The sequence below is a fragment of the Zootermopsis nevadensis genome, unplaced genomic scaffold (assembly GCF_977971745.1).
Source record: "Zootermopsis nevadensis isolate Lab colony 2312 unplaced genomic scaffold, Znev_1.0 Znev_ptg000022l, whole genome shotgun sequence".
NCBI classification, from domain to species: Eukaryota; Metazoa; Arthropoda; class Insecta; order Blattodea; family Termopsidae; genus Zootermopsis; species Zootermopsis nevadensis.
Window position 1 is genome coordinate 9665978 of NW_028259154.1, and position 17687 is coordinate 9683664.

Sequence of the window (17687 nt, forward strand, 5' to 3'; positions counted from 1 at the left end):
TTTCATATTTTACTGGCTTGCACCAGGATATTGATAGATGAGATTTCAGGTTCTCATGGTGGTGATGTGTCAGAGGTGGTTGCTGCCTCCATCATCAGGGTTGAAGCTAGCTGTCCTGACTGATGTTTTATGGCTTTTGTCAGCAGGTAGCAGACAAACTGTATGTGTTGAGTAGAATCATAATGACTATGATTCATTATGCCACATTCTGTTTTCAACTGACATGTAACTAACTCCACAGGAACAGTTATTTTTTGGAAACTTGAAGGGTCATTCAAGCCTGTAAAGAATTTCTTGCTTGTACGAAGCCTGAAGCTCCATTAATGTGTTCGTGAAGGCCTGTCACTGAGCAGCTGAGTCCAGTTCACATTTTCCACAATCTTTCTCTAAGATTCAGTTCATTATTAGCCTACAATTTGTGCCTGACTTCCAAGCAAAATTTTGTATGCATTTCTAATCAAAATGTTTTTACACATTTCTCATCTCCACCATGGGCACTACGTGTGCCCATCTTGCCCTCCGTAATTTTATCCTAATAACACTGGTGAAGGGTACCAATTATGGAGGCCCTCATTATGAAATTTTCTCCATCTTTCTGTCACTTCATACCTCTTAAGTGTGGTGGCAAGAGATTTGCTTAACATGACATCATTCAGCTTTACAGGATATGATATTACTAATCTATTCAAACCCAATGTTACAGTTGGTGATGTAAGAGATCTTAAAGCACTAAGTAGAAAGATGTTACTGATGTAATTACAATAGGGAGGGAGCAATAGCCTTCAAGGGAACTTCAACTACCAGGCTGTAAAGGACTTGATCAACACTATCAGACCTGCAACCAGGCTAAATTGGATTTACTGCAGGAAACTTTTACTTCACAGTGGTGTCCTGTTCATTTTACTTGTGTTTATAATGTATGTACTAAGAGAAAGACAAGGCCAAAGGAAAAAATCAGTTTTATGCCCTCGAGGCAAATGATTAAAATCTGGCTCCCATAAAACATTCAATGTAATTTTAAATTTTAGAAAATAACAAAATATATCATTTTTCATTTATTTCATACGCTACAGACATACAGAAATCATGAAGAACTCTTGACTTTACGATATTTAAATAATATTTACAATTACATTTTTTAGTATAATGAAGTACTGAATATAACTTTACATCATCACATTTTTAAATCAAAATGAAATCATATTATTTTATATTGAAAATACGTAAAATATCAAATTACCCTACTTGATTTTTATGCTACCAAATTTGGTAATTACTTTGCCCAACTTCAATATTTTATTAGGAGCTCAACTTTCTTTCACTAAAGTGCCAGATTTTAAAATATTTCTGTCATACAACTTTGTAGGCAATTACTGTTTCATCCTATCCTACCAAAATAGGAAGTCAGATAAATCATTAGTGTTGTGCAAATATTACAATAATCAAATGCCTCTATCATCAAGGTGATTCCCTGATGTCCCATTAGCCCCGACTATGGTGTCCTTATTAATAGGATAGTGTGTAGTGAGAGTGGTCCATTTACGAAGAAACTGATGACTAATAAGAACCCTACAGGGAAATACCTGAAGCATCAGAACATAAAAAATCATCCCCATTTAGTGCCAAGGTCTGTAAAGTATGATATAGAGAAATGGTTTACAGCTCCCTGTACTTCTTCATTGTGTCACTTTTAGGAACAGGGGCTACTTTAATGTTGTTGTTATTGTTGTTTTATACTTATGAGTAAAACATTATAAGAGTTCTTACCTCTGAAATAGCTTCCTTCACTTTGCTTAGTATGCAGAGGCCATGAAGGGTAATTCATCACAAACACTTACGAGGGCAGAGTATTTGCACAGATCTTAATACATTTGTGCACTGCAGAAACTTTTTATACATTATTTTCTTATTTTGGTAAAAGAAAGAATGGTCTACACTGCACTGTTCAGCAGCATACATCAATTAAAATTCACATATTCACACATTTCTAATTAATCTTAAACTTCAATTTCACATTTTTAAAACAATGGAGTCAAGTAGTAACAAAATAAAGAGGATTTTTTGTGTGTGTGTGCTGTCTATATGCACTCACACTAGTCTGTAGTCTTTATGCGTGTTAATAACCATAACTCACTTTGTTAAAATTGATACTCTACTGGTGCTCAGGGACAGTGTCATTATCTTCTTCACCTGTTCCCTCTGCTCCTTCAACATTAATATCTGCATTCTGGTTATCACTTTGGTTTGGTTGCCACAATCCACTTCTAATGAACCTCTGAGCAGCAGCTACATCAATGCGAGGCATAATGGTTTTACGATCTTGAACTTGTTTAGCTTTAGTATTATAATCTCTCACTCTATCAATTTCAGACTTAACAGCATGTTTGGCAGGATCCTCACCTTGAGTACGCAGGTAAAGCCAAAATAAGGAATTGAGAGTATATGATAAGAATAAATCATATTTTACACGATCACCTATATCAAGCCTCTCATAGACATCTTTCTCAAAAGCATTTTTCAACAGTTCTCCAATTCCATTTACACTCTCCTGGAAGTTCTTAATCCTTGAAGTGAAATTGACATCTGCAGTCAGTTCACTGTCCATATTATTTTTAAAGTTTTTTTCCTTCTTCAGAAATGCAGAACTGCCCTGAAAGCAAAGTTGTTTTTTTTACAGAGGTGTGATACTCCATCACATTATTCTTTATTATTATTATCTGCGGTTCCACAGCCCTTGACCTTTTCCCATGTGGGAGGTTATTTGATCTACTTTAGACATGTGGTAGGACTCCTTGGACGAGTTATCAAATATCCATGCCTTAAGTGGGATTCGAACTTACGGTCCCAGTGTCGAAGCTAACAAGGCCCACACCTCAGACAACGCGGCAACTGTGACCAGCAAATAATTCATTACTCCTCAAATGCTAATGAACATGAAATTAAGCACAAAGGAATTCTGGATTTTAATGACAAAACAATCAAATCTAAGGGTGGCCACACGCTACGGCTTACCTGAAGGCTTACGTCTGAGAAGGCCAACCTTCCAGCAAACTGAAGCATGTGTTGAATTTGGCTGGAAACCAAGCCTCCAATAAATCTATAGTCGCTAGATTTTTTACCTCAAGGTTTAGAGTACAGTAGAGTAGAGTTTATTTACATTCCATAGATCCTTCTTAGGACTCAACCAAAGGATGTAGAACATGTCATTTCATACAATATACATACACTTCAGAACTTTCAACACAAGTACAAGGACGTATTTCACATATCAATGTACATAAATTTCAGATTCTGCAATACAAGTATGAAAAATAATTTTACAAATTAATATACATAAACCTCAGAATTTTAAATATAAATACAAAACTTGCTTTACATATACGTAGGTTATGGATACAAAGCTTAAACACTGGATGTTTACAAGTCGTAACATGTGTGGGGAGACAGGAGGGTAGAGGCAAGGCTTGTAGCATTTAGTCATTTCAATCAGCCAACACAGCAATATACAGCCCTGTTTGTTTCATCAGTTTTTATAGTACCATTATAGGAGTGTTGGCCGACATGAGATCCTGGCCTCATGAATTCATCTCCGAATTCATTGAGTTGTACAGGTCTCTGCCTTGCTTGTATATATGACGTGAAAAGCAAGCAGTACTCCAACAAACACTTCAGAAACTCTGCATATTTGAAGCTTATTGAAAAAATGCAGGAAGTGGATCGTACTGCAACAAAGGATACCGTAGTAAAGAGGATCAACAATATGCGCAGTTCTTACAGGAAAGAGTTGAAGAAAGTGTCACAGGGTAAAAGAAGCGGCTCGAGCAGAGAAGTATGTGATCGATCTCTATAGTATTTCCACATGATGGATTTTCTGTACAACCAGGTAGTTATGCCAGTCCGTTGGCTCTAACCGAATTTCATTCAACAAATTTACGCGAGAATGTTTTGGTATATCTAACCAACTTCTGACCCACTTAAAATGACTTAGCTTTCTTTTGTTTTTTGGACATTAATGTAACAGAAAGACCTATTACAATCGCATCGACTTCACTGAACATGTTGTAGCATCAACTCAAGAATGAAAGACTGAGCACAAAACTGCGACAAAGTCTGTACGTGTGTGGACTCTCATAGAGGTTTGAGCTTACCTTCCGACTTCAATCTTGGAAGGCTGGCCTTCCGGTAAGTCGTAGCGTGTGTGGCCACCCTAAAACAATATCCTGTTCAGCAGCCATTAATTTGTACTGGCCTGCTCCATGAAAATAAAGCCCTACGTCACACAACCCAAATCAAGGAATAATTTTCCTGATAGTTTTGGCCAGCATGATCGGTAAGAAATTAGGAATTGTTATCATATACATATTGCAACCGATTCAGGTCATTTATACAATCCTAGAGTGATTAATTACCACAATTCTTAGCATTATCTGATACACACAAACCTACCTTATTTACTGGTTTTATTGCCGATTCAAACCTGTACTAGGCTGCCAGAAATAGACTAATGGCTGATAATCCCAATTCTGGCGTAGGATAAAAACCCTACCTTTTCTGAGTCACAGGTGACACAACTAATGATGCAAAGATAAAAACATGGGTTCAGGGAGCACAGAACATAGGTAACACCACAGACTATAAAATATATATTAGGTATATCTATGTTAATTTCATACCAACTGACTTTCCCACAAAACAGATAAACGAAACAATCGGAAGCACAACCACCGATTACAAATGGTCTTCATGATCTATCATTTTAGTTATCAGTACGTGCTATTAACGACCTAACACAGAATGCAGTCACAAACGTGTATATAAAATCACACGGAACTGTGCCTGAGACATGAATAAACACTAAATTAAGATTCAATATGCCTCACTTCGTACTCCATAAACTTAATACAATGTGCATTAAAATATCAAAATTTAATACTTGAAGGTGTTGATGTAACTGCCACTTTAAAGTAGATAAAACACAACTACCATAATGGCGTTAATACGCTCCGTTCTGTAAGGTTTCAAGCAAAATCAATAAAATTATGAATTACAAGACGTCATTAATTGCGTTCTTATCAATGTTATAGAAACATGGCTACGGTGTTGGTAATCTCTGAAAAAGGAGGCAGTGGTGTTGTCATATGTACTGGTGTGGCATCTGCATTTTGTATGGTGCCGTAAATTGCAGTAATGGTAAAATTGTGAAGAAGTGTACTTTTGAGCATGTTTAGGAAGCACTCTGATGTGGTACATATATTCATTTTTACATTACTGTGTACAATATGTTGAACTATTCATCTAATGCTTGGGCCACTAGGCTTCTATTTCCTAATGTGGTATATGAGCCGAAATTGCTATGAAACAATTTGTTTTGCCTTCTGATCAATCGAGTGCAGTAGTAAGGTGAACCGAAATAAAATATTTGTATGAAGACTAATACTTTCAATCAGATAATTCTAATTGTTGAAGGGTGTGTCAGATAAATCATTTTTGGACGTTTTGAAATTTGCGAAGGGAATGTTGGATGAAATTCATTAAATGTATACCAAAGGAAACCATTGATTTTCACAGACACATAGAATGTAATAAACTTATGGGATAACCTTAAATGTTAGGTAACAACACGGATGAAGTCAGGGTATACTCAGCCACTAGGCATTTAAGATACTAATGAAATAACTTTTGCAACACTGAAGCTGGTTTCATTTCACACTTCATGCATATTGCAGCAAAAATTGTAAACATTATTTCAATGTTGTGGAAGTTATTTTATCATAGGTTGACCTTTTCATTCTTTGCATATTCTGATAGTTTAGTGTCTGTACTTTCTAACTGAGCAGATTAGCAGGTTGATATTACAATTTTTAGTATGCTTCTAAGTGGAGCCTGAACCCATTGGCCACCGGAAAGTAGCAGATCTATACCTATATATCACCAGTTTTTCTTATACCTCTAGGCAGATTCCTGGATAATTACAATTCTTGGTTGTTGTTATATACAAATTCATTCTCTCTGGTCAGTGAAGTAGATCAAAAGCAGTCATACAAGAATGGACTGTACATGTTTTGGAAGTTTGGTAGCAGATTATGTCACCATGTCTGATGATAACAAAACCTTTCATGGGCCATTGACAATAAAACCCAAAGGTTCATTTCAGCTAATACAAAAGCCACAATGGACCTGATCCAGAACCAACTCTAAAATTTAATCCACATTAAAAAGACGTCTTCTTGATGTCTAGCCTGTTATATAGTTGGTTGTTCCACCTGAGGCAAGGCAGCTGGAGTGTGAAGCTGGGATATTTAATATATACCTCCACACCCTAGTACATTGCACTTAGACACGGGAAACTTTACTCTTTACTTATTTTCTAAAGAACAATTTTAATATTCTCTCAGCTTTCAAATGAATCTTGTGTAGCAGTTTTAAAATGTCATTGCTGCAGTGTGTGTTAAAAGGCAGAGTGGCAGCTGGTGAGTGAAGGGAGACTGTTGCCAGTACGTATTCTGTTGTGACATTAGTCATTTCTGGTTCAGCTGCTGGCCTGAAGCAGATCATTTAATTGTGTATTATCAGAGTTTCCTCATTCCATGAGCCAACAACACCACAAACTTGAACTACTCACAGTCACAGTGTGGTGTTGTCAGTTTATTATACAACAATATATAACTATCATTCCTAGTACATTTGTATTTGATGAAAGACTCCCGGGTTACAAGCCGCATCAGGTGGCTCAATGGTGAATAAACCATATCTTCTGCCAATGTTTCGAGAACAATCTGTGCTCTCATCCTCAGGGCTGCTTGGTAACCAGTCTGATCCTTTGTTACACGCTTGCTGCAGCTTGTATCCCGGGTGTCTTTCATCAACTTCAGTCGCCGTGAAATCTTCACTTTATACATTTGTATTTGTTGTTTTATCTTAGTGGTAGGGCCAGTTGAGGAAGGAAAGTGCAGATACATAAGGGGAGAAATGTAGAATTCAGGTGAGAACATCTCCAGGAGAAAATGTATGTGAAGACCACAGCACGGACAGGATTGGTTGGAAGCAATACTTATCATTTCAGGTGTTGTGTGTGAGATGTGTGTGGATAAGTAATGTCTGTGGAGGACCTGCACAAAGATTGCACTCCAGTTGTGGGTGCTGTGACCATGGAGTCCAGTGATGTATCAGATATAATTAAAGATGCATCACCATCTTCTGAATCTCCAAAGCCACAACCCATGGCCTTCATGATACATTTTACTGGTAACAAAGATGCTGCTTTGTCAAAACTGCAAGAGAATTTCAGCAAATACGCTGTAAGACACAAAAGAATCCCATCATTACCAAATGTTGAAGACAGTAAGGTAACAGTTAACATCCTCATGAAGAAACAAATTGGTACAGAGGTTGCTGTTGATATTCCCTGTACAGAGTACTGAACTAACTTAGTTTAACACTTCTAAACCTATTACCTAAAACAGGGCTTGGCAAATCCTGGATACCAGGTTACCGTGGTGCATAGAATTATTTTTGCGGCACCTGTAATTTTTAAGAATACTGGTTATTATTTTATAGCCTGTCCATTTTTACTTTGCTAAAAATCCCAGCTCAATAGTGATTATGTCACAAAATTGCTTATCTCAGGTGATGGCGATTCTGAACACAATAAATATTTGTTTCATTGTCATCTGCAATTATATCACACTGAATGGTTGGTTGACATTTAATTTGCAGTGCCATTAAGTGGCAAGAAGTTTTGCTTGTATGCTGATTAGAAGGTTTAGACAGCAAACCATTATAAACATGCAAAGAATGGACTTACCAAGTAACACTGCAGTTCTTTGGTTTATATGCATGTTTATTGCTTATGACAAATTTTAGTTTTTGTGTTGCAGAATGTGTTTATCTGTATGTCATGAAGGTTGATGATTTACTTATCATTTCATGTCTTATATTACAAGAGGTGATTTATTCCATTCATTGGCTGGCTCAGAGCCAAAAGAAAACATTTGTCATGCCCTGATTTTGAGTCAGTTGGATAGTATTTGCTTGTGCTCACAGAGGAGGTTATTAAATGGGTGTGGATATTTAATAAACATAACTTAGCTAATATTCTCGTGTGATGGCATGTTTTGAGCAATATTTTTTTACCTATGAAGTCTTAGATTTATGTTGTAGAGTACTGGATTGAGTTTTTAATGTGCGTGTTTGTGTTATGCCCTTAAACTAGGAAGTTTGGTTAAGGTTTTTTTATGCTTTAAGAAATTCAAATCAAGAATTTGACATGGTGTGTGAACTAAAAGAGTGATCTGGTAATGAGGAAGGGTGGGAAAGGCTGAGGGGACTGATATGTGGAAGGGGCAGAAAAATTATGTGGGAAATAGGAGGGAAGAAGTTAAGGAAATGATTCCCTGCTGAATTTTGACTGGCTTTTTACACTAGTACTATAATATGGGTACAGCTCTTAGACATTATTATTAGATATGTTAACAGGTGTGGCTGTTGTTCTGAACAGGAACTGGTGCTCCAGGTGATTTATAGACCAGATGTTAATTACAGATTTTACAAGAATTTCCTTGCTTCAGCCCTGTTCAGTCTTATGAGTCGAAATTTACAAGTACATTTTTTGTAACTATGGAGAACAATGATTTGTTGTGGTAATTTTTTTTCTCTGGTCTTGATTGTATTTTAGATGTATTGCATCCCTGCAGAGCATCTGTTAAAATTTCTCTATCCATCCATTTGTATGCAGCTTTGAGAATGGTCAAACAGATTTCCACGAAATTTGATATTGGTAGTTATTACTGAAATTTGTTGATACATCTCAGTTTTGGTTGAGACTGGATAACAATAATGAGCACTTTACTTGAGTATCTACATGTTTTTGTGTGTGGGAGTGATTGGGTGGGGAATCCCCAGCAGATATATTCCCCCGCTACTCACAAAGGCCAAATACTAGTGAAAATGCCAGAACTGTTATGCTCTGCATACATAACTTTCCTTCTTTACATGGAAAAATGCTTTTGTAAAAGTGAGCTCTTTGATTGATTGCAGGAATGTACTTATCTTAAAAGTTGATCAGTAAATTCAACATGAAAATATATTTGATGCTACCCCTTATGTAACTGACATTCCTTTAAAAGTAGGCAGTCAGAAGTGAATTTTTTGTGATAAAACACTTCAGAAAGAACCTACCCCATTCAAAATTATAAAAATGATTTTTGCCACTGCAAAATACTAAAACTGAACTCTGCCTCATGTATGGCTCTGAACTTTATAAAAACAATTCATTATACTAAAGTAATACTTTTTTCTGGTTAATTCTGAGAAATGTTTCAAATCTGTGAATATTAAAATTTTCTTGAGAGGTAGTTTTGGTCTTGAAGTAGAAATCTCTTCTCTCAGAAGTATTTGAAACTGTGATATTGATAGGGCAGACAAAGGTGGAAACTTTATACATACTTGACCCTTAGAAGGGGACCATGAACAAGAATAAGACATATGATGGTCCAGACTAAACAGTGTAGTTATGAAGTGTCACTTTCAGTTTGCATTTTATTAAGAAGTTCCAGTATTAAATTTTATCATAATCAGATTATAACATGAACTTTGATGCTACAAGATAAGTAAAAATTTTCCAATATGGACCAGAATTAAGTTTATTTGGTAACATTTAATAAGAACCATCAATACTGAGTTTCTCAAAAATAAATTCAGAGTGAGGGTTTCATGTGTACACGTGAAAGTGTGTGTGGACACATTTCTCTGATCTTCATCAAGAACACAATCCAAGGAAGGTCAAATAACAGTCAGCATTTTCCCAAAATTAATTTGAGAGCTTTGCAGGGTATGATAATGAAAGAAGGTTTGAAGTTACAATAAAACTGAGAGCCAGACCCTGTAAAGTGAATGTCAATGCAGGATTTCTTCTTGGGAGTTTCACTAGAAAATCAAAGCATTTTTCTTTTTTTTACTGATGGAGCACCAGATGTGATTCTGAACAATGCTGTTGCTATTACAGAAGCAGTAAGGCTCAGACTTGACTGTTTGTTTCTTGTGCTAGAAAGCAAACGCTGTGCAAGCTGTAGGTCTCTCTCCCTTGCCCATGAGGAAATGTTTTGCTGCCCGACGGGCTGGCTACCACTCAGAGGGCTACTTCTCCAGTGATCAGGAAGAGGATTTTAGGGGCAGAAGTGACTTCTTTGTCAAGAAGTTCAAGAATCTTGAGAAAGGTAGATTCTAGTTTCACGGTTGGCAGTGCTGTCTGCATGTATCCAGCTGATGCTGACACAGCAAAATATATGGGGAATTGTAAGTCATGAAATTGGGGCTGTCTTTTCAATTGCAGTTGTCCCAGAATTTCACTATACTCTCCTTGAGAGTAATAGTGGCCAGAACTTGATGCTGACTGTTCTACCAAAATCTGGGGCTTTATGTCTGTAGAATAAACATTTAAGAACAGAAGTCACATGTTAGTCACAGAAGGACGAATGACTGATATTATGACATCTGTGAATCTGTTCAAGCAAAAATGTTTAAATTAGCATGACAACAAATTTTCTGGGGTGTTTGATGCCCCATAACTGGCATGAAAAATATCATCCTTGGAAGATTATTGAGCAGTATTGATGTCCAAATGAGAGGTTTTAATATGATCGTTCATACTGGCTTGTAAGTTTGATAAATGTTAAATTATGACAGTATCAGATCTGAAACTTTGAAATATTTTTAAACCCACAATTGTCTGTACAATACAAATTCTCAAGTTCTGATGGTATTGCAAACAATTTCTCCCAAAAGGTGTTACTATTATTTCTTTATTTGATAGAGTTTTATTAAATTACAAAAACTACCAAAGATCAACTACTCTGAGATTTGCAAGCCCTTCATGTGAACTGAAAAGGGTCTACTAAATATGTAGGATTTGAGGTTATCATGGCAGTGAGTCTGAAGATTGATGTCTTCTGGGTTGAAGCGCCATGTAGTCTGGTTGATGTCCACCAACGTTTCAGAGGTCATGCTGCATGTCATCCTGATGATGGAGGCAGCATGACCTCTGAAACATTGGTAAACATCGACTGTACTACACAGTGCAACAACCCAGAAGACAGCAATCCTCAGTCTACTAAATACCTTGACTGCTTGTCCCCCCCACACCCCATCATTTTCGCCTCAGTACTCATATACCTCCGTTGTTGTATATTCTAAAAAGAAAGGAATGCCAGCATTTTGTGTATTTGCTTTTTACCTTTAATCCTCCTTTAATAGTGTCATGATAGATGACTATCTGAGGGTACCAATAGCTGACTACACCTCTTCTCCCTAGTTGTTCCAATACTTTGGATCTACTGTCATGTAAAGTACAACAGTCCTTTCTTATGTGTTGAAATTACAGACAACTGGCCCAGAGTTGGTAAGTTCTTCAACTACATTGTTTTGTATTGAATTAATCCTGTTACTGCAAAGCCTGTTGCTACCAGGTATGCAAGAACTGTCAGTATGTTGTGTACAGAGTTAAAACACTCATGAGAGAGATCGGCACCGGAGAAGGTTGACAATTAAATATTTTTCGTGTCCATGCCATGGGAAGCCAGCCTACTAAGGCAGATCAGATCGTGACAGGTATAGGAGAATCCACCTTCTTGTCAGGGAGGGTTAAGCTGTGAAGTGCCTGAAAATTAAAAGGAAGTGGAAAACACTTACCTAGAATCTTCTACTGTGTGCATCATATCCCAGTCTTTTAGGATGCCAAGGTTCCACTGTGGGAGAACAAACAGTGCTGTGTAAACAACTATTTATATTTCTGAAATGACAAAGAAGTAGACATGCATTATGGTAATCCTCATTCCAAAGTCACTTAGCAAGAGATGATCAGCTGCTGACAATCCCATAAGTACTGAGAAACCATGCAGAGAGAGTTGTAGTGATGGCTTATAGCAAATGTATGAAATTTCCTGTGGTACTGAATCGAGGTTCTTCTCATGCATCACTCTTGAGTACACAGTGAATAGGCAACCTCTTCTAGAAGTTGAACCCAGCCTGTCAATTTACTGACAATTTAAACTTTTGTTTTCATAATATAAATAGATGCTGAAATTTGTGTAAATTAGAAAATATCAGATAATAAACTTTTCCCAGTTTGATGACAGAACAAAAATTGTTTTATGGATGGAACAATGATATTAAAGGCTGTCAGCATCAGAGTAAATTTTTTCTGAGAAAAAGAGTGTATTTTATGATTGTTACCAGGATACACTCTCTGCAGGATTTAGAAATGTGAAGGAGATTTGTCTGGAATCCTAGAGGCAACAGCCCTGTTACTGTACAATTTAAAGGTATCTGCAGATTTAAAAATGAAAATGAAGTTCCAGAAATGTGTAACAGGAAACAAAGCAAATCAGAAGGAAGAATCTGACATTGTGCCACATGATGTTGGATTTCAGTCCATACTGTAAAAGTAATTTCACATTCCTGACAAGCAGTGTAAATACATAACTTGTAGCAGTGGTGTAATGGTAGCTAGGGTACCCTGCATGATTTGTACTTACACATTATTAACTTGTACCGCTAATAGTAGCTTCTGTAGTTATGAGGCAATCCAATACCAGTTCAGTGTGTATTCCGATATGATGTTTGGTTTGTACTGTTTTGCAATACCAGATTGTAGACTCCAGCAGAAAGTCTACAGTAAACTAAATAAAATAATTTACCTTTTCTGTGACTCTGTTGTGGTGTGCATAGCATATTGCACATATTTTTCTTAAAGTGAATTACTGTAAATGTTTGTTTAATGCTGTGGATCAGCAGTGATGTGCCCACAAATTATTACTGGTAGTATGATATAAACTGTAAATAGTGGCTTGGTCAAAGAAGTAGACAGGTGGAAAGATGGTACAGGACATTTTTAATTGTAATAATGGCCCAAAATACTAATAGAACACCTACATTATTCCTGTGGAATTACTAGGAAGAAGAAAAATGCTGCCCCAAATTAGTGTTGTTCAATTACGATCTCTCTTCATTTAGTGTTACATTTATGGTCTCGGCAGAATTATCTCTATTATTAAATAAATGTCCTTAGCTTAGCACAAACATTAAATGAGGATTCCTCTTAATTCTTTACATTACATGATTACATTTTTTCAACCACAATTCTTCTTCCCAAATATGGCAAGGGTTTTCATAAATATTAACCAGTTATGAACAAATCAGTTCTGATAAGCTGGTAAAAAATACTGAACGTCTGTTGTTGATGTGATAACTACTGTATAGTTCTGATATGTGTTTTCAGTTCACAGTGATATTTAAGAATGAGAAATGTAGTTCTTTTGCTTTGAAACAATTCAGACTTTCAAATTTCTCAAATTAAGTGGCTATAATAGGATCTTTAATCCCCACTGCACTCCTGACTCACCCCTTGGGTTATAATTCTCTATTTGAAGTGTTAGAAATCATTCACATGTACATAAATTATGCCTCTTACTGTTAAAACTAATATATGATGTTTATCACGTAAGGTTTGCGTATGACGAATCTAGCTCAGGAGAAGAAGATCATGGCAGATCAGAACAAAGCACTGAATTCTGCACATACAGACAGTTGGGAGTTTGGTGACTTTCCTGAGGAGGATGTTCTGCAGAATACTGCATGCAATGAGGCAGGTGTGGACAGCAAGAGAGACAACACGTCAATGAACAACCTGAGCACTCTGAAGCCAGAGGGCACTGTCACCAGAGAGAACTGGCTTGTCCTGGGTGCTACTGATGAGGAGGAGATAGAAACTCAGGACATGATGGATGAGTTGAATGATTTAGATTTGGATGGAAGGATTGACTCATCCAGTGAGACATTGAGTGAAGCTGGGACTTACACTATTGATAAAGAAGCTCCATGCCCAGATGTGGAGCAAGCTAGGCTTGAGATAGAAAAAGTGATTGAGAGGAAACTGGACACAGGAAATGGTAGTCACGCCATTTGCGACACCCAAGAGGAGAACGACTTCACGGTATGTATCACTGATCAGTGATCTGTTTGATTCAGTTTCATGGTAAGATGTAAGATTTAGGTCCCTGTGAAGCAATTAACTTCTCTGCAGAGGAACAAGTAGTAGCACTTGCTGCTGTGTACTTCTGCAAGGTAACATCTCATAGTTTGCTGTAGTCTGACTGAGGAAATTAATGCAAGGTTCCTGCCAGAGGTTTCAACCTGGATCCTGAATACATAATCACAGAGCTAAACATGTTAAATTCTCAGAAAGAATGTAGAAGTGTGTTAAGTGCTGAACGAAGTTATACTGTTCAGTGACTTGTTGCAGATGAGCAGTTTGTATCGTGATGGCTCCAATTGGATCAATGAGTGGGCAACTCAAGTGGTTAAGCACAATCACCACAGCAATGTGGAGGAGCCATGTCCTGAGGGCCTTCCACCTTTACCTTTGGGGAAAGTTCAAGGTTGTAGTAGACTCAAATTTTCTTATGGCATTACTGGTATGAACAACTTGATGTGGAAGTCAAAAAAAAGAACAGACTGTGTATCATATGAGCTGTCACATTAAATGATGCCACCCTTACAAAGTAAGATCTTCAGTTTCACTTTTTGCACACTGGGTTGTAATGTAAAATGTTTCTTACATAAGAATATAGTCAAATTAATGGATACTTTTTCTTCCCATAAAAAGTTTGTACTTTATTTACAAATAATGTATTTGTCTTTTAGGTCATCAGATTTTGCTTTCTAGAAATAATGACCTCCATAAAGTAGCCATGTGAAATTCCTTAACTACATGGTCAATCCATTACACTTAAATACATGTGTGCATTGTTACTTTTCTGTGTTAACACAGCTGCCATGTTATTAGTTTGTGATGAATAATGTGGCCAGGCTGCAGATTGAGAGATTGTGTTGCTTACCAGCAGGTCATCCCAGTCCACTGGTGCTAACAAGAATACCATCTCCAGTCCTCAGCCCTGAGGTGCCACATCTCGCAGGACGACGGCTCTACTCGTCACCACAGCATACAACCTGTAGAAACATGCACTCACCTCTGAACTCACTGCCCATGCAGGTGTGTTCTGAAACAAATTGCAATGTCAAGATTATCATTTAGTTTATTTCATGAGTGGTCAGACATATAGGTAAACATATATGGCACATATAACTTTTAGTCAATGTTTTTAATTTTGACACATGAGCTGGGAAAGATCTTCCATCTATAGTACAGGCTGTTGCCATCAAATAAATATCTGCTGTATAACTCTTGATTTTCATTGTTATGCTCATTTTCTTGTTTGATTCCTGCTGGTTAGTCTATGTAAAGATGGCCTCCAGTTTATGTTGGGGATGCAATTCTGGAAATGGCAATGTATGAAAAAATAAGTGGGGAATAAATCAATCCTCTACTACAATTAATGCTGAAAACAGTGTGATATACAGGACAGGAATAATGTTAAATGAATTATGAAAATCAGAACAACATGAACATGAAAGTATCTGTGTAGTAAAATATCCTTCAGAGTCCTTTATGGGCAGATTTTTTGTATATTTGTACCTACTGAATACTAAATTTTCTGTTCTTGTTTCTTTTCCATTTACATTAATAAAATTTCACTGCTGCTCTGCACAAAGCATTTTGTCTCAGAAACCTAACCTCACCACCTTGCCAGTGTTATACTTATTAATCTCTTAATAGTGCTTTTACAGAAACATGCTGACAGATGGCCATATCCATATAAAACTTTGGTTCTGCCTCTGCCTCTGTCTCTGTCTCTGTTGCACTGTAGTGCAGCTGGCTTTGCAAATAGCAAAGAACACATTTAAAAAATAACTTGAATTCTGTCAAATTACTTTTCCACTCTGTTTCACAAAATGGAGGTCTTCTGTTTTATAAAATTATTAAAAAATACTGTGCTAAGCAGACTCATTTTTTTCTGTGCAGGAGGTTGGAGATGGCCATAGCGATAGCAGTTTAGAAACTGAATCATTCCTCCGTGCGACGGAGTCAGTCGTGACAGCCATGCAGGCCCGCATGAGTTTCTCACTGGATTCAGGGGGAGAATCAGATGTGGACACCAGTCACAGTTACCAGGCACCCCCAAGCTCCACCCCTGCAGGAGGGGGTATGCTTGATAATTTTATACAGTATTATTGTTGTGTTGTGGCTTATGGTTTCATATATGATCTTTGACCATCCTGGCCTCTGCAAGAATCTGCGTTTTTAATGGAAACACGTAGTAGGTGGCTTTTCTGTTTTGCCCATGATGATAGGTAACAATGATGATGATGAAGATTGCTGTCTTCTGGGTTATTGAGCAGTGTAGTCTGGTAGATTTCCACCTATCTGGAAATCTACCAGACTACACGGCTCAATAACCCAGAAGACAGCAATCTTCAGACTCACTGCTGTGAAAACCCCAAATCCTAAATGATGATGACGATTGCTAACAGAAGGGACCTACCACATAGCGTAAGATCCAAATCATGATGGGGGCCCTTATTAACCACATACACAAAATTTTGACTTTATTAGAGGTGAAAGTGGGATAAAACAAGCAAATGTGGTGGGATGGGAAGGAGAGAGGGGGCGAACAACTCTATGAATGCAGCTGGTCTTGAATATGATGCTTTCTGTCTGCACAAAATACTACCAATACCTTTCTTTCAGATAATTACTTCAGCTCTTTATGACCATGTGGTTCAATACACAGGAAATTCAAAATAAAGATAATGTTCCTTAACTTTTTGAGGCCAAAACTCATCAAAAAATATTTAGGGTGAAAGTGATTACATGTTGTGGCCCTGACAATGTTATGGTACTTAAATCAAGAAGGATAAATTATATGTTGGAGAACTTCATGGTAAAATCTGTGCATGAGGAGATAATATTATCTCCCCTCATACAAGAACTGACAAATAACCAGAAAAATACTTTTGTATAGCAGCTGGTAACACCAGTGAGTTGGGATGTCAGTTTTCCTAACTGCAGTTGAGGAGATTTGTGCCAAACAATTGCTAGGATTCAGTTTGTTTTGTAGTTGAAGTATTAATTGGTGCAATTAATGTATAAAGTGAAGCTTTCACGGCAATTGAAGTTGATGAAAGACTCTCGGGCAACAAGCTGCGTCAGGTGGCTGAATGGTGAATAAACCATATCTTCTGCCAAGGCGGTGAGCACGCTACATAGGACCATTTTCATTTCACAGTTGCCCTGAGGATGAGAGCAGAGATGGTTCTTGAAAGGTTAGCAGAAGAAATAGTTCATTCACCATTCAGCCACCTGACACGTCTTGCTGCCCGAGAGTCTTTCATCAGTTGGTGCATTGTTTTGTTTGCTTGTCAAAAACGTGCATGATATATTTGTAGAACAAAGAATCAACATTACATTTTTAGTGAAACCGAAGAAAAGTAACAAAATGTTTATGGCCACATTAGGTTTTTGCGTGACTTTAAGGATTCCAAGACAATGGAATATCAGGCTGTATCTTCAAGATCTAATCCAGATGTAAAAGTGACTGAAATGGTCAGAAAATATCTTGGTTCACTGTTTGGAGGACAACAAATGTACTGAACATGAAAAAAGCTGAAGTAAAGAGATTGAAGAACATGCCACAGTATCCAAGGTGGGATACAGGAGAACATCCTAAAATAAGGGTGCAAGATGTGTGTCAATATTGCAGAAGTTCCAGAATCAATGTGAGATTACAAGTTCT

General features: G+C 37.2%; 2 protein-coding genes across 16 annotated transcripts in view; one reads left to right on the plus strand and one right to left on the minus strand.

Moving 5' to 3' along the window:
• Positions 1-1885: 1885 nt before the first annotated feature.
• Positions 1886-4601, minus strand: Rrp47 (Ribosomal RNA processing 47). Of its 4 annotated transcripts, XM_022076554.2 has the most exons (4): positions 4447-4601; positions 4149-4207; positions 3540-3722; positions 1886-2650 (listed from the first exon to the last, which is right to left on the minus strand). In XM_022076554.2, the coding sequence occupies exons 3-4, from the start codon at positions 3561-3563 to the stop codon at positions 2153-2155; spliced, it is 522 nt and encodes a 173-aa protein (XP_021932246.2). In that variant the 5' UTR covers positions 3564-3722; positions 4149-4207; positions 4447-4601; the 3' UTR covers positions 1886-2152. The 4 variants fall into 4 exon arrangements, with proteins under 4 accessions (XP_021932246.2, XP_021932247.2, XP_021932250.2 ...); XM_022076555.2 differs by lacking the exon at positions 4149-4207; XM_022076558.2 differs by lacking the exon at positions 3540-3722 and having other exon boundaries at positions 4447-4591.
• A 421-nt stretch (positions 4602-5022) lies between these two features.
• LOC110835863 (uncharacterized) overlaps positions 5023-17687 on the plus strand; it is a 32515-nt gene continuing 19850 nt past the window's right edge. For 2 of the 12 annotated variants that reach the window (XM_022076535.2, XM_087353551.1), the window contains exons 1-7: positions 5023-5244; positions 7064-7346; positions 10046-10214; positions 13500-13987; positions 14297-14432; positions 14895-15046; positions 15917-16097. In XM_022076535.2, the coding sequence (XP_021932227.2) occupies positions 7095-7346; positions 10046-10214; positions 13500-13987; positions 14297-14432; positions 14895-15046; positions 15917-16097 (1378 nt within the window). In that variant the 5' untranslated portion in view covers positions 5023-5244; positions 7064-7094. The other 10 variants (XM_022076534.2, XM_087353548.1, XM_022076536.2 and 7 more) reach the window with 10 other exon arrangements.

What these genes read in the sequence shown, in the direction of transcription:
- Rrp47 (XM_022076555.2), bottom strand. Translation starts at nt 3,563, where the DNA reads ATGTCGGCCAACACTCCTATAATG. An exon ending in CGGCCAACACTCCTATAATG is followed by an intron (nt 2,651 to 3,539) that starts GTACTATAAAAA and finishes CTTTGCTTTCAG; the next exon opens with GGCAGTTCTGCATTTCTGAA.